Below are 24994 nucleotides of genomic sequence, written 5' to 3' on the forward strand. Positions count from 1 at the left end.
TTGCTCTGTTGCTCTTGCTCCCAGCAACAGAGTCCACCACCAGAATTCAGCTTCCACCTGAAGCTACTACACCAGAGCTCTGCCTGAGCTGCAAGGAACTCCTCTCTGTAGTTCCTTCCTCCACCAGACTTGGTTGGAAATGAGCAATATCACCAACAGTGAGTGAGAGAACAAGACACACCTATATAGTTAAACCAGAGCAATCACACCTGTTGGTGATAATCACGTGCACTAACCTAAAGAAACCAGAGTGCAATGACCCTACCGGCCACCAGGGGCAAAACTAGAACTGAAATCACCACAGTGCAATGACCCTAATGGCCACCGGGGGCAAAACTACCTTAAAGCCAAAGGCTTGAAGGAAAAAAAAGGTTACTAGTGCATCTATCTGTCATAATCCAACCTGGATCATGACAGATGAAATCTAGGATGCAGAATGTTAAGTCTACTCTTGTTGGATGAAATCTGGGATGCAGAAGGTTAAGTCTACTCTTGTTGGATGAAATCTGGGATGCAGAAGGTTATGTCTACTCTCGTTGGATGAAATCTGGGATGCAGAAGGTTAAGACTACTCTTGTTGAATGAAATCTAGGATGCAGAAGGTTAAGTCTACTCTTGTTGGATGAAATCTGAGATGCAGAAGGTTAAGTCTACTCTTGTTGGATGAAATCTGGGATGCAGAAGGTTAAGTCTTCCTTTGTTAAATGAAATCTGGAGAAATACAAAAGGCTCCCCAAGATGAAATCAATCATGAAACATGTGTATAATGCTTGTTTATTTTTCCAAATCTTGCTTATGAAATATTGGTGTATTCTGTGTGTATCTTTTAATTGTCTTTTTATAAATCTGTTATTGCTCTCTCTTGATCTGGATTTGTAGATATTTTGATTTCTTGTATGTTTGATTCTGAGTTTCTGACCTCCTAGTAATGGACAAGGACATCCAAAATGCTGAACTCTACACGGACTGATAAGATCAGACCATTTTGTAGATAAAGGACAAAGATAAGTATCCCATAGCAAAGTAGTATGGGCTAGACAAAGATCAGAGGAGCCCAGATTGATCTGAAGATGCAGAAGGTTAAGTCTACTCTTGTTGGATGAAATTTAGGATTCAGAAGGTTAGGTCTACTCTTGTTAGATGAAATCTTGGATGCAGAAGGGTAAATCTACTCTTCATAGATGAAATATGGGATGCAGAAGGTTAGGTTTTCTCATCAATGAAATCTGGGGAAACATAACTAGGGGCTCCTTCAGATGAAATATTGGAAATTGTGTATAATGCATGTTTCACATCTTGTTGACATATTATTTGCTTGTCTTGTGTATATCTTTTAACTGTCTTGTACTTAGTGGTCAGTTATATCTTTTGATGTGTTCTAGATATTTTGATTTCGTGTATGTTTATGTCATCAGATTCTGACCTTCTAGTAATGGACAAGGACACCTAAAGTGCTTATCTCAGGATTTTTGCAGACTGATAACACCAGGCCACTGTTTAGACAAAGGAAAAAGACCATCATTAGCACAAATGATCCCAAGAATCATCAGGGTATACCTATAAGCATGTGTTAGACAAAGAACATAGGAGTACAGCTCGATCTGCAGCTACAGAAGGTTAAGTCTACTCTTGTTGGATGATATCTGGAGAAATGCAACAAGGAGTTCTTCTAGATTAAATTATGGAAGCAGTTTATTGTTCCATATATTGTATACCTGTGTGTATCACTTAATTGTCTTTTAGACTGTTAATGATATCTTTTCATTACTTGTTTGTTTTTTCCTTTATCACTTAAGCAACTGGTATTTTTTCACTTTATTCTGTGTAAACCTATGTATTCTCGCATCAACATCAGAACTCCTCCACATCTGTATCCTTCCTCCCTCACGTAGTTAATTGATTAATTAAACAGTTGCTGAGTAACGTAATTACTAATTATTGGTAGATAGAGATGTAATAACATTGGTAGAATTTGCTCATTTATATTGTATTCTGGCAGGTGCCTAATGAGAGGACGCGCTCGGCTTTTCGTCCTGAAGACACCTTTATACAGACGTGTTTATAATGGATTCATCTATTTCTTGACCTGGTGCCTATGAGGCTTCAACTATTTGTCAGCATAATAAATAAGTAAAAGGAGAGTAAAAAAAATGGGAGCTCAACTAATGGTTATGGAAAATACTTCCAGCAAAATAGTCGTTACTTTAACAATTTACAGCCCTATGTGTCTGGTGTTTCCAGCTGTCACATCAGCAGAGCTTCATCCATCTCTCACAGCAGGAAGTCCCAGAATGAAGCAGAAACCATCATCTGAGCCACATCCCTCCCCTCAGCTACATGTAATCATCTCTTCTTGTGATGCGTATGAAGATGAGAAAACTCCATCAGGATCGTCCGTCCCTGATTAGACAATACAACTAGTAGACTAAATACTACCCCAAACCACAAAAAAGTCTCACTTTATTTAACCATTGAATGCACTGAAATGTACATAAGAAAAGCACTGGGGTCTATTATGTGTAAAGTGTAGAAAAATGTTTGAAATAAATCATGCAAACAAGTCACATCGTAAATCAAAGATCCTACAGTGAAACTCCAGTCAGTACAATAAGATATCCCAGAGGCGTCTCTATGCGTAACAATATAACTACTATAATACTGCCCCTATGTACAAGAATATAACTACTATAATACTGCTCCCTATGTACAAGAATATAACTACTATAATACTTCCCCTATGTACAAGAATATAACTACTATAATACTGCCCCCTATGTACAAGAATATAACTACTATAATACTTCCCCTATGTACAAGAATATAACTACTATAATACTGCCCCTATGTACAAGAATATAACTGCTATAATACTTCCCCTATGTACAAGAATATAACTACTATAATACTGCCCCCTATGTACAAGAATATAACTACTATAATACTGCCCTCTATGTACAAGAATATAACTACTATAATACTGCCGCTATGTACAAGAATATAAATACTATAATACTGCCCCATATGTACAAGAATATAACTACTATAAAGCTGCTCCCTATGTACAAGAATATAACTGCTACAATACTGCTCCTATGTACAAGAATATAACTACTATAATACTGCCCCTATGTACAAGAATATAACTACTATAATACTGCCCCTATGTACAAGAATATAACTACTATAATACTGCCCCTATGTACAAGAATATAACTACTATAATGCTGCTCCCTATGTACAAGAATATAACTGCTACAATACTGCTCCCTATGTACAAGACTATAACTACTATAATACTGCCCCTATGTACAAGAATGTAACTACTATAATACTGCTCCTATATACAGGAATATAACTACTATAATACTGCTCCAATATATAGCAATATAACTACTGTAATACTGCCCCCTATGTACAAGAATATAACTGCTATAATACTGCCCCTATGTACAAGAATATAACTACTATAATACTGCTCCTATGTACAAGAATATAACCACTATAATACTGCCCCTATGTACAAGAATATAGCTACTATAATACTGCCCCTATGTGCAAGAATATAACTACTATAATACTGCCCCTATGTACAAGAATATAACTACTATAATACTGCCCCTATGTACAAGAATATAACTACTATAATACTGCCCCTATGTGCAAGAATATAACTACTATAATACTGCCCCTATGTGCAAGAATATAACTGCTACAATACTGCTCCCTATGTACAAGACTATAACTACTATAATACTGCCCCTATGTACAAGAATATAACTACTATAATACTGCTCCTATGTACAAGAATATAAGTACTATAATACTGCCCCCTATGTACAAGAATATAACTACTATAATATTGTCCCTATGTACAAGAATATAACTACTATAATACTGCCCCTGTGTGCAAGAATATAATTACTATAATACTGCTCCTATGTACAAGAATATAGCTACTATAATACTTCCCCCTATGTACAAGAATATAACTGCTCCTATGTACAAGAATATAACTACTATAATACTGCCCCTATGTACAAGAAGATAACTACTATAATACTGTCCCTATGTACAAGAAGATAACTACTATAATACTGCCCCTATGTACAAGAAGATAACTACTATAATACTGTCCCTATGTACAAGAAGATAACTACTATAATACTGCTCCTATGTACAAGAATATAACTGCTATAATACTGCTCCCAATGTACAAGAATATAACTACTATAATACTGCCCCCTATGTATAAGAATATAACTGCTATAATAATGCTCCTATGTACAAGAATATAACTACTGTAATACTGCTCCTATGTACAAGAATATAACTACTGTAATACTGCTCCTATGTATAGGAATATAACTACTATAATACTGCCCTCTATGTACAGGAATATAACTACTATAATACTGCTCCTATGTACAAGAATATAACTACTATAATACTGCCCCCTATGTACAAGAATATAACTACTATAACACTGCCCCCTATGTACAAGAATATAACTACTATAATACTACTGTTCGCACTAGCACCGATGTCATTGTTTACACTGTCTCTTTATCTAGTGAGCACATCCCATATACGGTATATATTCCTGCCATGTCAGACCTATCAGTTTTGCATATTTATATTATTTTCCATATTTGCCTGAATACATTATAGATACGCTTTCTACAGGACATCTAGAAGTACAGACTGGAGTTTCGCTGTGACACTTACACATGGGGTCTTCTGAGCACACACTGATGTCTTTGATACTGTCACGCTATCTCTGCAGGGCTCGTACATCTGTGGTCTTTTCTCCTGAGATCTGTGTGATCACTCTACGCTTGGTCCTTGTGTTCTCAGCCTTTGCCCTTTTCAAAGTCTGTACATGTATTATAGTCACATCCATAATACTGCCTACCAAAGAAATCCATGACACACAGCTTCTACCTGAGACATTAAAGAGACAAGAAGTGACATGGCAACAGGTTCAATGGAAGAACAAAAAAAAAATGAAGAAAACTTTATACTGTCATCTTTTTTAGTGTTGAAATCATTTGTGATGATTCTTCCTTGATTTTCTCGCTTCATATTCACAGCCAACACTAACTGAAGTAGTTTGACCATGAATGGTCACTTTTTATGGTTTCATCTTTATGACATGTCTATAAAATATTTGAGGCAAAGCAAAAAATTCTCTTGCTCTAATATATTCATAAGCCCCTTAGTTGTGGCACAAAAAGGTCTTATAAGTTGGTCATTGAAGACCGTAAGCCAATGGGTTCCTCCTTGATATTAGACACATTTTTGAGATGAGGTCCATGAGGTCTTCTAGAAACTCAGTGAAAGCTACAAGTATAAGTCCAAAATATCTAGAGGGTCTAATTTACCTTCTACAGTACCAAGACCCCCTCTCTAATTCAAGATTAAGTCCCAAAGATTCAGAAAAGACAACTCCAATTACCTCCCAGTAGGGTCTTCAAAATTAACCTATGGACTTCTACATGTTCTTCAGAGAGGTACAGAGGAACTTAAGTCAAACCGAGTTAATCTTGTTCCAAGATTTGGTGAAATTTTTTTTACCCGAGTCCATATAGTAAACCCATTTTATTATCAGTGAAGGTGGGAACACTTATGGCTTCTTGGTAATGTCTCAAAAGCTTTAGATCTTTTTCAAGCATCAAGTCCAAGAACAACAATGAAGTTGTCCCTGCCACCAAATTTATGGGAGAAAGAATCTTACAAGCAACTTCTTGTTCTCCGTTCAGGAGCCTTATATTTCTAATTTTCTTTTTCTGACTAAGCGTCTTCTCTATCATTCATGGAGTACCCAGTGGTCTGGAGGAATCGGAGTGGTTACCACCTATCGATCGCACATTCCTCTTGCCATGGTCTTCATTTATGTGGGACACTTCTGTAGATGCAGCATCGAAACCCGGTTCAGCGTGGGCCGCATTCACCACATGAACTTTATTCCGACCTTTCTTCCTCAAGAGACAGCTGAAGACTTTCTGGAAACCTTTACGGAAGTGTTTGGACACTAAAGCATAGACAATAGGGTTGAGGCAAGAGTTGGCATATGCCATGCAATGAGATAGTAGTCGGAAGGCATAGGTGACCTGGTTAAATGGAAAATCACCGTACAGGTAACACATGACCACAACGTGGTGAGGAAGCCAGCACAGGCAGAAGAGGACTGTGACAATGATGATCATCTTTGTCACTTTTCTTTTAGCTTTCTTAGACTCTGACATGTCTTCGAGAGGATCAACAGCAGTCCACAAATACTTAATGGTTCTGGTGTAAGACAGACTGACTATAAGCACGGGGATGACGTATCCTACTATGAAGGTGCCGGTATCCATAATTTTTCGAGTCCTTTCCTTCCATCCTGGCATGCAAATGTGGCTGGTCTCAAAATCCATCAGGTCGTAATAGCTCAGATAAGGTCCAGCAAAGACCACCGAGAGACCCCATATAATAGCCAATGTGGCCACCGCATTGCACGGAGTCCTTAGTTCTCTGGAGCGTAGCGGATATCGAATGGCTAAATATCTGCAGAGGAAACAGTAAAATTAGAATTTTTGTAAAACTAACCACGATTAAGATTAAGCTATTTTACCACCCAATACAGACCCAGGTCCTTAAATGCCTCCAACAAACCCAAAGACTTGAAGAAGGCCTGTAGGCATACCTGTCAACAGACACTGCTGCCAGCGTGAAGCTGCTGGCATACATGGTCAGGTAGATGAAGAAGTGGACCGCCTTGCACAAAAAAGCTCCGAAGACCCAGTCTTCCAGGGAGTAGATGGTGGCCTGGAAGGGCACGCAGAAGATGATGAAGGAGACATCGGCGACGCTTAGGTTGAGGATGAAGAGGTTGGTGGTGTTGTGGGTTCTCTGTCCACTCCTTAAAAGAACAGCTAGAACCAGACTGTTACCCACAGTGCCCAGCAGGAAGATGAGCGAGAAGATGACTGGGACCACCACACTGGCTGGGTTAAAGAGACTGAAGTCAGATGAATTCCAGGGGCCCGTTAGGGCCACAAAGTCCTCGTGATCTGACATGGACCCTACTGGAGGAGCTGCAAAATAAATACATATAAATTAAGTCTTTCCTGGAAATATACTCTCACGAGACATCTTTTAGAGTTTTACACAGCATTAATGGTGTCCCATGATGGTCCCCAAAGAGGTTGTCACCTATGTTTCTATGGGTCCGGAATGGTTTATGCCATGGTATCGTCGTGTAGAGTTACATCAGTCTTTACCGTCATTTTGGCATTTTATTCAGGAAGTTTAATAGCTGCTACTTGTGCAGTAATGTGCTGGATAATGGAAAGATAAGTCAAACTTTACAATTCTTGGAAAAAAAATACAAATTTGAAAATTGATTGGAAAATGAAAAATATGCAGCGTTTAATGAGGTCAGAATGAGAATGCAGAAAACATCCGCCAGCAGCCCTCTCCTGCAAGGCCGAAGAATATCATTTATCTGTTTGCACGTTCCCAAGGTCGTTTGATTAGAAAGCGTCTTGTAATCAGCGCGGGAAGTGATGAGCGCTGCGTACGATCGCTTTGTTACCAGCCGTCACGCTCTATTCTGCGGGGAGTAAGGCTCTGCAGCGCTGATACTTTAGTAGCTCAATGGACAGAGGAAAGTGTCGCTTCTTTTATTACATTATACAGAATATTTAATCAATAAAACATGAAAAATAGACCTCATTTCCATCATGATCTGTCTACAGCGCGGTCTCAGTCAATCGGTGTGTCATGTACAATCCAGAAAAAAGTGCAAAGAGGAAGATGGAATAAAGTTTAGCAATCTGGTATCTCAGTCATCGATACTTCATAACATTCTGTCCACCTGCGGCTGCCATCAGAGGAGGATGAGAGATCATTGTATGTATACAGCTCCAACGGAAGCAGGAAATCAGTAAGCTCCCCCTAGTGGTGACACCAGGATCTTATGATGTATCTCTGTATACAGGGAGCTCCCCCTAGTGGTGACACCAGGATCTTATGATGTATCTCTGTATACAGGGAGCAACCTCTAGTGGTGGCTGCAGACAGGATCTTATGATGTATCTCTGAATACAGGGAGCTCCCCCTAGTGGTGACACCAGGATCTTATGATGTATCTCTGTATACAGGGAGCAACCTCTAGTGGTGACTGCAGACAGGATCTTATGATGTATCTCTGAATACAGGGAGCTCCCCCTAGTTGTGGCTGCAGACAGGATCTTATCATGTATCTCTGTATACAGGGCGCTCCCCCTAGTGGTGACTGCAGACAGGATCTTATGATGTATCTCTGAATACAGGGAGCTCCCCCTAGTTGTGGCTGCAGACAGGATCTTATCATGTATCTCTGTATACAGGGCGCTCCCCCTAGTGGTGACTGCAGACAGGATCTTATCATGTATCTCTGTACACAGGGAGCTCCTTTCTTTTTTCCTCCAAGGAAAAAAAGATTTTATCATGTAAATGTCTAAACAGGGAATTTTTAACACTGGAAATATATAACTTTTCTCTGACTAATTTACATATATATTATATAAAATGTTAATTTTTTCCCCCATTATTCTGTTTATTAAAGGAACATTCTGAGAAAAGCTCATAGACGGCATTTCCATTCCCACAAAACAGATGGAAATAATTAAAAGAAGACTACATAGAGCACCAAACAGAAGATCACTGTGTCATACTTGACTCCGCGGCTTTTACCTTCTACTAATCAATGATATCACAGTGGACACGGACAGAAGTCTCAGAATGTAAAAGTCCTTGGAGAAATTGGCTGGGTTTTTTCAGAAACTGTTTTGCAGGAAAACATGAGACGATGAATATCATACATAACTATCCCTAATAAAGTGGAGAAGATGTATGAATGTAGCGCCCCTGTACGTCCGCTCCTGGCGCTGAGGAGCTGACGGCCGGGGTAACCAGCTTATTACTGCTATCACATTGGTGTCACACTCTCTTGGCATTGCGCTGTGCGCCCCCTCCAGGTTGTATAAACCCTGACATATGAATCAGGATTGCCTACAGGCTTCAGTAAGTGCACCCATGGGGCTGTCATCATTACAGCAGCCGGGGGCCCCAGGTTCTGCAGCGTCTCCCCCTCGTTCTCCTCACAATTGTAGATATTATAAAGGAGTGGGATAAGAGGTGCAGCAGGCGCTCCGGAGCCGCGGATCAGAAATACTTTCATTCCCATTCTGGCTCTCACCCTTGTGATTGGGCCTCTATATCCCACCGGCTCTAATGTGCGGAGCACATGGGGCCACACGAGCACTAACACGCTTCCAGCTGCAGACAATATCACCGCACTGGGGACTGGGAAACTATTAGGAGTTGATAGATTTCTTGGTTTCTACAAAAGTTTACTGACAACCCATATGGCTGTAATTTTTGAACCCAGGAGGGTTGTCAGCCGTGTTTCCCTAAATAAAAAAAAAAATCAACTTTTTTGGGACGCAAAACGGCTTCACTCCCATTAACCAGACACGGTGATCAGGAAACGGTGACATTATGGAGAATTTCAGAGAAATGGAAACTGATGACATCACTGAGTAATGACATCACTGAGTAATGACATCACAACAAACTGATGATATCACTGAGTAATGACATCACAACAAACTGATGACATCACTGAGTAATGACATCACAACAAACTGATGACATCACTGAGTAATGACATAAACAATGACTTCACAAAGTAGTGACATCATATTAAACCAATTACATCACTAATGACCTCACAGTAAATTAATAACATAATTGAATAATGGACAAAAAAACTAATGACGACACGGAGTAATGATATCACAATGACAGCAAATTACACTAATGATATCAGTAAGAACTGACATCAGAATGAGCTGATGAGTAATGACAGTAACCTGAGCCATCAGTAATAATGAGGCAGTTATTCATTAGAATTCCCTGTGCACTTCAGCTCCCCCTAGTGGTGGCTGCCAGCACAGAACTTTATCACGCCGCTCAGTGGGTTCAGTGTCGGGGTGCCGCTGCTGATCATTTGTGGTTCAGTGTCGGGGTGCTGCTGCTGATCATTTGTGGTTCAGTGTCGGGGTGCCGCTGCTGATCATTTGTGGTTCAGTGTCGGGGTGCTGCTGCTGATCATTTGTGGTTCAGTGTCGGGGTGCCGCTGCTGATCATTTGTGGTTCAGTGTCGGGGTGCTGCTGCTGATCATTTGTGGTTCAGTGTCGGGGTGCCGCTGCTGATCATTTGTGGTTCAGTGTCGGGGTGCCGCTGCTGATCATTTGTGGTTCAGTGTCGGGGTGCCGCTGCTGATCATTTGTGGTTCAGTGTCGGGGTGCCGCTGCTGATCATTTGTGGTTCAGTGTCGGGGTGCCGCTGCTGATCATTTGTGGTTCAGTGTCGGGGTGCCGCTGCTGATCATTTGTGGTTCAGTGTCGGGGTGCCGCTGCTGATCATTTGTGGTTCAGTGTCGGGGTGCCGCTGCTGATCATTTGTGGTTCAGTGTCGGGGTGCCGCTGCTGATCATTTGTGGTTCAGTGTCGGGGTGCCGCTGCTGATCATTTGTGGTTCAGTGTCGGGGTGCCGCTGCTGATCATTTGTGGTTCAGTGTCGGGGTGCCGCTGCTGATCATTTGTGTGAACGCTTTCTGGGATATTTGCATTCTCTTGTTTGCGCTGCTGCTTTTTGCCACTTTACTTTCCTGGAAGGAACACGCGGGCGTCGAGCGCCATTATGTCTGTGACAGGGCGGCTATTAGGGGCCAATTAACTTTAAATGTATTCATTTATTACAGCTGAAATCTGCAAACATTCTGCTCAGATTCTTGGCTTCTAGTCTGTGCTATACTCTAGTCACAGCCAAAGCTGCATTAACAATGGGGGCATAGGAGTGGACGGCCTGCAGTGTGGCTATTCTCTATCATCACCGGTTGGATCTAGTCCTTGCTACCACAATGTCCTGCCGGACACACAAAGCCTGGAGAAGTGTGAATGCAGCTCCGGATGTGACTAGAGCACAGAAGATGGTGTGTGTATGAGAAGGGCCTCCACTCCGGAGCTACACCGGTTGTGTTTCAGATCCCCACTATCCATAGACTGTAAATCTGCAGTAATTCTCACAGCTGAGGGTTTGCTACAATTGTATCCTATCTGGGGGGATAACGCAACAGAAAAAGACACAGCTCTCCAGACCTGATGGTTTGTTACAATGTATCAGTGCAGGTGACATGTATCAGTTTAGAGGATTGAATAGAAACAATTGTAACAAACCCTCACCAGTAGCTGGGCATTATCACGTCGCCCATCCTCACAATTGTGCCTAACTCTCCTTCTATTCCTCCCCCTGGTGTGACATTAATGATCAGAAAGGTAAATTAATAGCAAACGTCAGACTCATCACTATTACAGTGTCCATACTGTGTAATATAAACCCGCAGCCTGATCTCGTATATAAACCTGCCGGTGTCCTGACCGCTGCCGCGTGTCACATTGTCACTTACACCAACACCGCCAACCTAACAAGCGAACTTACTACTGAGGAACAAGACGGCAGCACTGCCAGCACAATCTATGCCAAGTGCAAGCGGGATACCTACAGTATTATAGTGGTTATAATCTTATACATAGGGGGCGGTATTATAGTAGTTATATTTCTTGTACATAGGGGCAGTATTATAGTAGTTATATTCTTGTACATAGGGGACAGTATTATAGTAGTTATATTCTTGTACATAGGGGCAGTATTATAGTAGTTATATTCTTGTACATAGGAGCAGTATTATAGTAGTTATATTCTTGTACATAGGGAGCAGTATTATAGTAGTTATATTCTTGTACATAGGGGGCAGTATTATAGTAGTTATATTCTTGTACATAGGGGGCAGTATTATAGTAGTTATATTCTTGTACATAGGGAGCAGTATTATAGTAGTTATATTCTTGTACATAGGAGCAGTATTATAGTAGTTATATTCTTGTACATAGGGGCAGTATTATAGTGGTTATATTCTTATACATAGGGGGCAGTATTATAGTAGTTATATTCTTGTACATAGGGAGCAGTATTATAGTAGTTATATTCTTGTACATAGGGGGCAGTATTATAGTAGTTATATTCTTGTACATAGGGGGCAGTATTATAGTAGTTATATTCTTGTACATAGGGGCAGTATTATAGTAGTTATATTCTTGTACATAGGAGCAGTATTATAGTAGTTATATTCATGTACATAGGGGGCAGTATTATAGTAGTTATATTCTTGTACATAGGGGGCAATATTATAGTAGTTATATTCTTGTACATAGGGGGCAATATTATAGTAGTTATATTCTTGTATATAGGGGGCAGTATTATAGTAGTTATATTCTTGTACATAGGAGCAGTATTATAGTAGTTATATTCTTGTACATAGGGGGCAGTATTATAGTAGTTATATTCTTGTACATAGGTGGCAGTATTATAGTAGTTATATTCTTGTACATAGGGGCAGTATTATAGTAGTTATATTCTTGTACATAGGGGCAGTATTATAGTAGTCATATTCTTGTACATAGGGGGCAGTATTATAGTAGTTATATTCTTGTACATAGGTGGCATTATTATAGTAGTTATATTCTTGTACATAGGGGGCAGTATTATAGTAGTTATATTCTTGTACATAGGTGGCAGTATTATAGTAGTTATATTCTTGTACATAGGGGCAGTATTATAGTAGTTATATTCTTGTTCATAGGGAGCAGTATTATAGTAGTTATACTCTTGTACATAGGTCGCAGTATTATAGTGGTTATATTCTTCTACATAGGGGCAGTATTATAGTAATTATATTCTTGTACATAGGGACAGTATTATAGTAGTTATATTCTTGTACATAGGGTCAGTATTATAGTAGTTATAGTCTTGTACATAGGGGCAGAATTATGGTAGTTATATTCTTGTACATAGTGGCAGAATTATAGTATGTATACTCATGTACATAGTGGCAGTATTATAGTAGTTATATTGTTGTACATAGTGGCAGAATTATAGTAGTTATATTCTTGTACATAGGGGCAGAATTATAGTAGTTATATTCTTGTACATAGGGGCAGAATTATAGTAGTTTTTTCTTGTACAGAGGGGGCAGTATTATAGTAGTTATATTCTTGTACATAGGTGGCAGTATTATAGTAGTTATATTCTTGTATATAGGGGCAGTATTATAGTAGTTATATTCTTGTACATAGGGAGCAGTATTATAGTAGTTATACTCTTGTACATAGGTGGCAGTATTATAGTAGTTATATTCTTGTACATAGGAGCAGTATTATAATAGTTATATTCTTGTACATAGGTGGCAGTATTATAGTAGTTATATTCTTGTACATAGGGAGCAGTATTATAGTAGTTATATTCTTGTACATAGGTGGCAGTATTATAGTAGTTATATTCTTCTACATAGGGGCAGTATTATAGTAATTATATTCTTGTATATAGGGGGCAGTATTATAGTAGTTATATTCTTGTATATAGGGGCAGTATTATAGTAGTTATATTCTTGTACATAGGGGCAGTATTATAGTAGTTATACTCATGTATATAGGGGGCAGTATTATAGTAGTTATATTCTTGTATATAGGGGGCAGTATTATAGTAGTTATATTCTTGTACATAGGGGCAGTATTATAGTAGTTATATTCTTGTACATAGGGGGCAGTATTATAGTAGTTATATTCTTGTATATAGGGGGCAGTATTATAGTAGTTATATTCTTGTACTTAGGGGCAGTATTATAGTAGTCATATTCTTGTATATAGGGGCAGTATTATAGTAGTTATATTCTTGTACATAGGTGGCAGTATTATAGTAGTTATATTCTTGTGCATAGGGGGCAGTATTATAGTAGTTATATTCTTGTACATAGGTGGCAGTATTATAGTAGTTATATTCTTGTACATAGGGGCAGTATTATAGTAGTTATATTCTTGTACATAGGGGCAGTATTATAGTAGTCATATTCTTGTACAGAGGGGGCAGTATTATAGTAGTTATATTCTTGTACATAGGTGGCAGTATTATAGTAGTTATATTCTTGTATATAGGGGCAGTATTATAGTAGTTATATTCTTGTACATAGGGAGCAGTATTATAGTAGTTATATTCTTGTACATAGGAGCAGTATTATAATAGTTATATTCTTGTACATAGGTGGCAGTATTATAGTAGTTATATTCTTGTACATAGGGAGCAGTATTATAGTAGTTATATTCTTGTACATAGGTGGCAGTATTATAGTAGTTATATTCTTCTACATAGGGGCAGTATTATAGTAGTTATATTCTTGTACATAGGTGGCAGTATTATAGTAGTTATATTCTTCTACATAGGGGCAGTATTATAGTAATTATATTCTTGTATATAGGGGGCAGTATTATAGTAGTTATATTCTTGTATATAGGGGCAGTATTATAGTAGTTATATTCTTGTACATAGGGGCAGTATTATAGTAGTTATACTCATGTATATAGGGGGCAGTATTATAGTAGTTATATTCTTGTATATAGGGGGCAGTATTATAGTAGTTATATTCTTGTACATAGGGGCAGTATTATAGTAGTTATATTCTTGTACATAGGGGGCAGTATTATGGTAGTTATATTCTTGTATATAGGGGGCAGTATTATAGTAGTTATATTCTTGTACTTAGGGGCAGTATTATAGTAGTCATATTCTTGTATATAGGGGCAGTATTATAGTAGTTATATTCTTGTACATAGGTGGCAGTATTATAGTAGTTATATTCTTGTGCATAGGGGGCAGTATTATAGTAGTTATATTCTTGTACATAGGTGGCAGTATTATAGTAGTTATATTCTTGTACATAGGGGCAGTATTATAGTAGTTATATTCTTGTACATAGGGGCAGTATTATAGTAGTCATATTCTTGTACATAGGGGGCAGTATTATAGTAGTTATATTCTTGTACATAGGTGGCAGTATTATAGTAGTTATATTCTTGTACATAGAGGGCAGTATTATAGTAGTTATATTCTTGTACATAGGTGGCAGTATTATAGTAGTTATATTCTTGTACATAGGGGCAGTATTATAGTAGTTATATTCTTGTACATAGGGAGCAGTATTATAGTAGTTATACTCTTGTACATAGGTCGCAGTATTATAGTGGTTATATTCTTCTACATAGGGGCAGTATTATAGTAATTATATTCTTGTACATAGGGACAGTATTATAGTAGTTATATTCTTGTACATAGGGTCAGTATTATAGTAGTTATAGTCTTGTACATAGGGGCAGAATTATAGTAGTTATATTCTTGTACATAGGGGGAGAATTATAGTATGTATACTCATGTACATAGTGGCAGTATTATAGTAGTTATATTGTTGTACATAGTGGCAGAATTATAGTAGTTATATTCTTGTACATAGGGGCAGAATTATTATTATTATTATTATTATTATTATTTATTGTTATAGCGCCATTTATTCCATGGCGCTTTACATGTGAGGGGGGTATACATAAAAACAAGTACAATAATCTTAAACAATACAAGTCATAACTGGTACAGGAGGAGAGAGGACCCTGCCCGCGAAGGCTCACAATCTACAGCGGGATGGGTGATAATACAGTAGGTGAGGGTAGAGCTGGTCGTGCAGCGGTTTGGTCGATCAGTGGTTACTGCAGGTTATAGGCTTGTCGGAAGAGGTGGGTCTTCAGGCTCTTTTTGAAGGTTTCGATGGTAGGCGAGAGTCTGATATGTTGTGGTAGAGAGTTCCAGAGTAGGGGTGATGCGCGAGAGAAATCTTGTATGTGATTGTGGGAAGAGGAGATAAGAGGGGAGTAGAGAAGGAGATCTTGTGAGGATCGGAGGTTGCGTGCAGGAAAGTACCGGGAGACGAGGTCACAGATGTATGGAGGAGACAAGTTGTGGATGGCTTTGTATGTCATGGTTAGGGTTTTGTAATGGAGTCTCTGGGCAATTGGGAGCCAGTGAAGGGATTGACAGAGGGGAGAAGCTGGGGAATAGCGGGGGGACAGGTGGATTAGTCGGGCAGCAGAGTTTAGAATAGATTGGAGGGGTGCGAGAGTGTTTGAGGGGAGGCCACAGAGCATGAGGTTGCAGTAGTCAAGGCGAGAGATGATGAGGGCATGGACTAGGGTTTTTGCAGATTCTTGGGTGAGGAATGAACGGATGCGTGAAATATTTTTGAGTTGAAGTCGGCAGGAAGTGGAAAGGGTTTGGATATGTGGTTTGAAGGAGAGATCAGCATCAAGGATTACTCCGAGGCAGCGAGCTTGTGGGACTGGGGAGAGTGGGCAGTCATTTACTGTAATTGATAGGTTCGTAGGGGGGGTCACGTGAGATGGGGGAAAGATGATGAATTCTGTTTTGTCCATGTTAAGTTTCAGATATCTAGTGGAGAAGAAGGATGAAATAGTGGACAGACATTGAGGGATTCTGGTTAGTAGGGAGGTGATATCTGGTCCAGAGATGTAGATCTGTGTGTCATCAGCATAAAGATGAAACTGAAAGCCATGAGATTCTATGAGCTGTCCCAGGACAAAGGTGTAAATAGAGAACAGCAGGGGCCCTAGGACTGAACCTTGTGGGACTCCGACAGATAGGGGGCGAGGTGAGGAGGTGGTGTGTGAGTGGGAGACGCTGAATGTCCGGTCTGTTAGGTATGATGAGATCCAGGAGAGGGCCAAGTCTGTGATGCCGAGGGATGAGAGGGTCTGTAATAATAGGGAATGGTCCACTGTGTCAAAGGCAGCCGACAGGTCCAGGAGGAGGAGGACGGAGTAGTGTCGCTTGCTCTTGGCAGTTAAGAGGTCATTGGTGACCTTAGTAAGGGCAGTTTCAGTGGAGTGGTGTGACCGGAAGCCAGATTGTAAGCGGTCGAAGAGGGAGCAAGAAGAGAGATGGGAGGACAGTTCAAGGTAGACGTGTTGTTCCAGTAGCTTGGAGGCGTATGGGAGAAGTGATATAGGGCGATAGCTAGATACAGAGGATGGGTCAAGAGAGGGCTTTTTGAGGATAGGTGTGATGGAGGCATGTTTAAAGCTTGAGGGGAAAACACCAGTTGTTAGTGATAGGTTGAAGAGATGGGTTAGGGTTGGGATGAAGACTGTGGTGAGGTTTGGGATGAAGTGGGATGGGATCGGGTCGAGTGCACAGGTGGTGAGATGTGATCTTGAGAGTAGAGTGGAGAGTCGATCTTCTGTAATGGTGGAGAAGTTGGTTTTGAAGGTGGAGGGCTGGGAAGTCGGGAGGAAGGGCTCTGGGGGTTGTTGACCAAAACTGTCCCTGATGTTATCAATTTTCTGCTTGAAAAATGAGGCAAAGTCTTCAGCTGAGATGAGTGGGGAGGGAGGAGGTGCTGGGGGGCGGAGGAGAGAATTGAAGGTGTTGAATAACTGTTTAGGGTTGTGAGACAGGGAGGATATGAGAGATGAGAAGTAGGTTTGTTTAGCTGTGGCGAGTGTGGTCTTGAAAGTAGTGAGGGACTGTTTGAATGCGATGAAATGCTCGTTGGAGTGGGATCTTTTCCATCTGCGCTCAGCAGCCCTGGAAGCTCGCCTCAGCTCTTTGGTCAGGCTGGTGTGCCAGGGCTGTCTGTTAATTTTGCGAGTTTTGGTATGTGTAAGTGGGGCAGCGGATTCCAAAGCTACAGCTATTGTGGTGTTATATAGAGCGGCAGCGTCATCCGCATTGTGTAAGGAACTTATATCTGTAAGAGGGAGGAGGGATTCGGAGAATGAGTGTAGGTCAAGGTGTTTAAGATTCCTGCGAGGGTGTGAAAGTTTGTGGGGTGGGGATTGTAGGCATGGAGTGAAGAGGGAAGAGAATGTGAGCAGGTTGTGGTCAGAGAGAGGAAGAGGTGAGTTAGAGAGGTTAGATAGGGAGCAGAGGCGGGTGAAGATGAGGTCCAGTGTGTGGCCATCTTTGTGGGTGGCTGTAGAAGACCATTGAGTGAGGCCGAAGGAGGAAGTGAGAGATAGAAGTTTAGTGGCAGCTGAGAGGGAAGTGTCAATGGGGATGTTGAAGTCGCCCATGATGATAGTAGGGATGTCCGCGGAAAGGAAATGAAGTAACCAGGTGGTGAAGTGGTCAAAGAAGGTGGTGGCTGGCCCTGGGGGGCGGTAGATGACAGCCAGTTGGAGGTTGGAGGGGGAGTAGATGCGCACAGAGTGCACCTCAAAGGAAGGGAGGGTAACAGAGGGTGGCAGTGGGATTGGGGTGAAGGAGCAGGTATCTGACAGGAGAAAACCAACTCCTCCACCATGTTTGCTGCTGGGGCGGGGGGTGTGAGAAAGGTGGAAGCCGCCATACGAAAGTGCAGCAGGAGAGGCTGTATCAGAAGGGGTGAGCCAGGTTTCGGTGATGGCGAGGAAGGAGAGTTTGGTAGTAACAAAAAGATCATGGATGTAGGAAAGCTTGTTGCAGACAGAGCGAGCGTTCCACAGAGCTCCTGTTAGTGGGACTGGGGAAGCGGGGGCTGGGTGAATGGGTATAAGGTTGGAGAGGTTACGGAAGGTTGTGATAGAGCGTGGATGGGAGGTAGAAATGGCTGTGGGAATGTGGTGAGGAGGACCAGGATTTGGAGAGATATCACCAGCAGTGAGAAGGAGCAGAGAAAGTGTTACCAGGTGGGAGCAGGAGAGGGCATGAGGGGGCTGTCTGTGTTTGGAGACAGAGGATTGTATGTTAAGGAACAGTTTTGAGGCGGAGGTGAGGTGGATGGGGAGGATTGAAGAAGAGATGAACAGTTCCTTACTAGGAGTAGGGATTAGGGGAATTAGCAGAAAGTGAAGGATTATTGGGGTGAAAGTGAAAACAAACAGAAACATTGTTTACAGTGACTGTACAGTTACCTTCAGTTCCAATTCTGGTTTTAATTCTTAAATTAATCTTCACACTTCTAGCACACACTTATAGCAATCACAATGCAGACTGAAGTCTATGCAGACTTGTACTCTGCAATATATGTACAACTAAGTGCAGTCAGGTGTGAAGCAGAGAGGAGTGGTCTCTGCTCATCTTGGCCAGACAATTAAGAGTGGACCAGATGTATATGATCAAGCCAGAGTAAACAAGGTCATAAATAACACTGGGGTAAGCTGGGGTTAGCTGAAAGGCATACCATGTGAATGCTAGGTGCAGAGGCAAGTCTATGTGCAAAGCTGGGTGACGCACTGTGTGTCCTTCATAGACAGACAGCAGGAGAGCAGGAGAGCTGGGTGGATGGACATACCATGTGAATGCTAGGTGCAGAGGCAAGTCTATGTGCAAAGCTGGGTGACGCACTGTGTGTCCTTCATAGACAGACAGCAGGAGAGCAGGAGAGCTGGGTGGATGGACATACCTGTCGGAAGACAGTATAGTAGAAGACATTATAGTAGTTATATTCTTGTACATAGGGGCAGAATTATAGTAATTTTTTTCTTGTACAGAGGGGGCAGTATTATAGTAGTTATATTCTTGTACATAGGTGGCAGTATTATAGTAGTTATATTCTTGTATATAGGGGCAGTATTATAGTAGTTATATTCTTGTACATAGGGAGCAGTATTATAGTAGTTATACTCTTGTACATAGGTGGCAGTATTATAGTAGTTATATTCTTGTACATAGGGGCAGTATTATAGTAGTTATATTCTTGTACATAGGAGCAGTATTATAGTAGTTATAATCTTGTACATAGGAGCAGTATTATAGTAGTTATATTCTTGTACATAGGTGGCAGCATTATAGTAGTTATATTCTTGTACATAGGGAGCAGTATTATAGTAGTTATATTCTTGTACATAGGTGGCAGTATTATAGTAGTTATATTCTTCTACATAGGGGCAGTATTATAGTAATTATATTCTTGTACATAGGGACAGTATTATAGTAGTTATATTCTTGTACATAGGGGGCAGTATTATAGTAGTTATATTCTTGTATATAGGGGCAGTATTATAGTAGTTATATTCTTGTATATAGGGGCAGTATTATAGTAGTTATATTCTTGTACATAGGGGCCAGTATTACAGTAGTTATATTCTTGTACATAGGGGCAGTATTATAGTAGTTATATTCTTATACAAAGGAGCAGTATGATCGTAGTTATATTCTTGTACATAGGGGCAGTATTATAGTAGTTATACTCTTGTACATAGGGGCAGTATTATAGTAGTTATATTCTTGTACATAGGGGGCAGTATTATAGTAGTTATATTCTTGTACATAGGAGCAGCATTATAGTAGGGGCAGTATAGTAGTTATTCTCTGTAATGTAAGTGACCAGTAAGGTGATGTAGATCTCTGGAGCCGTTGGCTGGATATAGAATGAGACTCGTCACTTGATTCGTTAGTTTGTTTGGCTCCTGAGATTTACGTTGCTTGATCACATCGTCATTTTTCCATCTCTTGCTCCATATACTATTACAGCCATGCAGAATATAATGATAAAACACTACTTACATCTTTCCTCAGAGTAGAATCATGAGAGCGGGTCCTGTCCTGCGGAGCTTACAATCTAATGTATAAGCTTCCATTCTAGTACTGCCCTCCAGTCCTGGTCTGATCCTTTCTCGTTTCTTTCCTTTCTTAGCAGATTGTAACATTATTCGACCTGATGACCAGAAAGTTGGGGTGATCTATAGGAGAGGTACCAGCACATGGAGGCAGCACGGTGGTGGTAGCTTTGTTATTGGTGTGACACCGGGGTGACCCCTGCTCCAGGTAGGGTGGTGGTATCTTTGTTATGGTGGTGACACCGGGGTGACCCCTGCTCCAGGTAGGGTAGTGGTATCTTTGTTATGGGGGTGACACGGGGGAGACCCCTGCTCCAGGTAGGGTAGTGGTATCTTTGTTATGGGGGTGACACCGGGGTGACCCCTGCTCCAGGTAGGGTAGTGGTATCTTTGTTATGGGGGTGAGTGGGTGACACGGGGGAAACCCCTGCTCCAGGTAGGGTAGTGGTAACTTTGTTATGTGGGTGAGTGGGTGACACGGGGGAGACCCCTGCTCCAGGTAGGGTAGTGGTAACTTTGTTATGTGGGTGAGTGGGTGACACGGGGGAGACCCCTGCTCCAGGTAGGGTAGTGGTATCTTTGTTATGGGGGTGACACCGGGTGACCCCTGCTCCAGGTAGGGTAGTGGTAGCTTTGTTATGGGGGTGACACCTGGGTGACCCCTGCTCCAGGTAGGGTAGTGGTAGCTTTGTTATGGGGGTGACACCTGGGTGACCCCTGCTCCAGGTAGGGTAGTGGTATCTTTGTTATGGGGTCACACCGGGGAGACCCCTGCTCCAGGTAGGGTAGTGGTATCTTTGTTAAGGGGGTGACACGGGGGAGACCCCTGCATCAGGTGCTGTCCTGCTGATGATGACCTTGCAGTGAACATCTGATGGACTTTGGCAGCGGTTGCACTTACCCATCCACCGGTGCCTGATGTGCCAGGGTGGTTACGCGCGTCCCATAGAGACGGTCAGGCTGCTCACTCCGGACACTTGTGGGGTCAGATCTGCTCCCTGGGATGCAGCGATCAGTGTGTGATCACAGCTCTGCATTACTGCTTTCCTCCAGCCTTGTACTTTGTACTTGTGCCTTGCCTGCTCCTCCTCTGCCTGCCAGGCACCAAAGCACAGCCCCTCATAGTGCGAGGAGTGTAGCGGAGAAAAGAGGGGGCTTATATGACACCATCATAACCAAGTGACCCCACAAGACGGTGTCCAGTCCATAATGAGAAGTTCTGCAGCTTTCTTATATACTTTGTGCATCATTCATAGAATCCTAGAACGTTAGAGTGGAAGGGACCTCCTGGGTCATCTGGTCCAACCCCCTGCTCACTAAATCATCCCATACAGATGACTGTCCAGCCTCTGTGTGAAGACTTCCATTGAAGGAGAACTCACCACCTCTCCAGGCAGCCTGTTCCACTCATTGATCACCCTATCATCTCTGCTTGCTGTCAGTGAATTCTCACATTCAGTCTCTTAGAACGTTGCAGTTCTTATACTTTTCACAAGTGAGGGTTTGCTACAGTCATATTGAGTCTAGACAATGCTCCTTGAGACAGACATCCCCGCTGCACTGATACATTGTAACAAACTATCAGCACTGAAGCGGTATGTGCTTGTGAGGTATGTCGCTCACAGATTCGCATTCAGCGGTTTTTTTTAAATGAATTTGAGAACTTGTCTCAGTTCTTTAGGGCGTGTATACTTTTGCACAGTTTTGTGCATACAGTTCCCATGCAGACCTACAGTTGTGGCCAAAAGTATTGACACCCCTGCAATTCTGTCAGATAATACTCAGTTTCTTCCTGAAAATGATTGCAAACACAAATTCTTTGGTATTATTATCTTCATTTAATTTGTCTTAAATGAAAAAACACAAAAAGAATTGTCCTAAAGACAAATTGGATATAATTCCACACCAAACATAAAAAAGAGGGTGGACAAAAGTATTGGCACTGTTCGAAAAATCATGTGATGCTTCTCTAATTTGTGTAATTAACAGCACCTTTAACTTACCTGTGGCACCTAACAGGTGTTGACAATAACTAAATCACACTTGCAGCCAGTTGACATGGATTAAAGTTGACTCAACCTCTGTCCTGTGTCCTTGTGTGTACCACATTGAGCATGGAGAAAAGAAAGAAGACCAAAGAACTGTCTGAGGACTTGAAAAACCAAATTGTGAGGAAGCATGAGCAATCTCAAGGCTACAAGTCCATCTCCAAAGACCTGAATGTTCCTGTGTCTACCGTGCGCAGTGTCATCAAGAAGTGTAAAGCCCATGGCACTGTGGCTAACCTCCCTAGATGTGGACGGAAAAGAAAAATTGACAAGAGATTTCAACGCAAGATTGTGCGGATGTTGGATAAAAAACCTCGACTAACATCAAACGAGTCCAAGCTGCCCTGCAGCCTGAGGGTACAACAGTGTTAACCCATACTATCTGTTGGCGTCTGAATGAAAAGGGACTGTATGGTAGGAGACCCAGGAAGACCTCACTTCTTACCCCGAGACATAAAAAAGCCAGGCTGGAGTTTGCCAAAACTTACCTGAAAAAGCCTAAAACGTTTGAGACAAAAGTAGAGCTTTTTGGGCAAAGGCATCAACATAGAGTTTACAGGAGAAAAAAAGAGGCATTCAAAGAAAAGAACACGGTCCCTACAGTCAAACATGGCGGAGGTTCCCTGATGTTTTGGGGTTGCTTTGCTGCCTCTGGCACTGGACTGCTTGACCGTGTGCATGGCTTTATGAAGTCTGAAGACTACCAACAAATTTTGCAGCATAATGTAGTGTGAGAAAGCTGGGTCTCCCTCAGAGGTCATGGGTCTTCCAGCAGGACAATGACCCAAAACACACTTCAAATAGCACTAGAAAATGGTTTCAGAGAAAGCACTGGAGACTTCTAAGGTGGCCAGCAATGAGTCCAGACCTGAAGCGGTTGGTCGCAGTTATTTTGGCTAAAGGTTGTGCAACCAAGTATTAGCCTGAGGGTGCCAATACTTTTGTATGGCCCATTTTTGGAGTTTTGTGTGAAGTGATCAATCTTTTGCTTTTTGCTTCATTTTCTTTTGTGTTTTTTCATTTAAGACAAATTAAATGAAGATAATAATACCAAAGAATTTGTGTTTGCAATCATTTTCAGGAAGAAACTGAATATTATCTGACAGAATTGCAGGGGTGTCAATATTTTTGGCCACAACTGTATGTGTCTCCATACTAGAAACAAGCATTGTGGGGCAATCATTGCTCTGCTTTCTCTTGATGATTATCAGACAGGAGAATAGGAAGCAGAGGGATTGGAGGATCACACGACCTCAGACTACACAGGGTCTGTTTGTAGTCTGTAACCATGGAGACGCATAGACCTCTATAGGAGCTGTATACAGAAAAAAGGGGATTTCTAACCAAGATTATCTACAAAGCTGCTTTACTTTTTTATTATCCGAAATGTTTCAAAACTTTTCTTTTAAAATTTAAGCAGAGGGTCAGAGAATAAATCTTGGACTGGGGCCCCTGCACTGGATCAGCAACAAGTTCATGAAATGTCCATAAGATGATGATTATCACTGTTGCTCACTCATTATCTCCATGTCCGTGATCCCAGGAGGTGCAGCGGTGATGCCTCTTTTAGTTTATATCACACATGTAATCACTCTGCTTTTATTTCTGACTGCACAAATCATTTCCAGTGCGGGGGAGGGACGCTTTGTGCTCAGTATATACAGTATAGTGAGGCATCTATATATATATGCACAGCGGAAGAATTATCGAGAGGTTTATATGGTATACTCTGAGGTTTCATGTCACAGCGGGTTAAAGGGGCACTAACCCCCAAATCATCAGCTTATAATAGTCTTGGAGCTTTATAAGAGGACCAACTGATCCCTGCCAATTATAGATGTTGATACCAGGTGCTGATCATAGGCACTCATCTGTTCCTGGCTGATAACAGGGAGTAATAGATTGTAGTCTTCTGCCCTACAGTCGCCTCCCCCAATAATGGATGATAACAGGGAACAATAGTGTCTGATGATGGGTTTTGGGCTTCGTGCCCCTATATCTGCAGCTTCTCCCAGCAGCACACACCCATAGACCCCGCACACAGTGGTGCTCCCCGATGTATGTACGAGCAGCATACACCCATAGACCCCGCACACAGTGGTGCCCCCCGATGTATGTACGAGCAGCACACACCCATAGACCCCGCACACAGTGGTGCCCCCCGATGTGTGTACGAGCAGCATACACCCATAGATCCCGCACACAGTGGTGCCCCCCGATGTATGTACGAGCAGCATACACCCATAGACCCCGCACACAGCGGTGCCCCCCGATGTGTGTACGACCAGCATACACCCATAGACCCCGCACACAGTGGTGCCCCCCGATGTATGTACGAGCAGCACACACCCATAGACCCCGCACACAGTGGTGCCCCCGATGTGTGTACGAGCAGCATACACCCATAGACCCCGCACACAGTG

At 41.6% G+C, this 24994-nt stretch overlaps 1 protein-coding gene across 1 annotated transcript; it reads right to left on the bottom strand.

The window, feature by feature from the left end:
• Window positions 1-2440: 2440 nt before the first annotated feature.
• On the bottom strand, window positions 2441-21546 carry LOC141069178 (galanin receptor 2b-like). Its single transcript, XM_073558581.1, has 3 exons — window positions 21425-21546; window positions 6686-7076; window positions 2441-6546 (listed from the first exon to the last, which is right to left on the bottom strand). Exons 1-3 carry the CDS (start codon window positions 21426-21428, stop codon window positions 5811-5813), a joined length of 1131 nt encoding a protein of 376 aa, XP_073414682.1. The 5' UTR covers window positions 21429-21546; the 3' UTR covers window positions 2441-5810.
• Between the last annotated feature and the right edge of the window lie 3448 nt (window positions 21547-24994).

Source organism: Dendrobates tinctorius, unplaced genomic scaffold (assembly GCF_039654945.1).
Source record: "Dendrobates tinctorius isolate UK_male_01 unplaced genomic scaffold, ASM3965494v1 ptg000257l, whole genome shotgun sequence".
Lineage (NCBI taxonomy): Eukaryota > Metazoa > Chordata > Amphibia > Anura > Dendrobatidae > Dendrobates > Dendrobates tinctorius.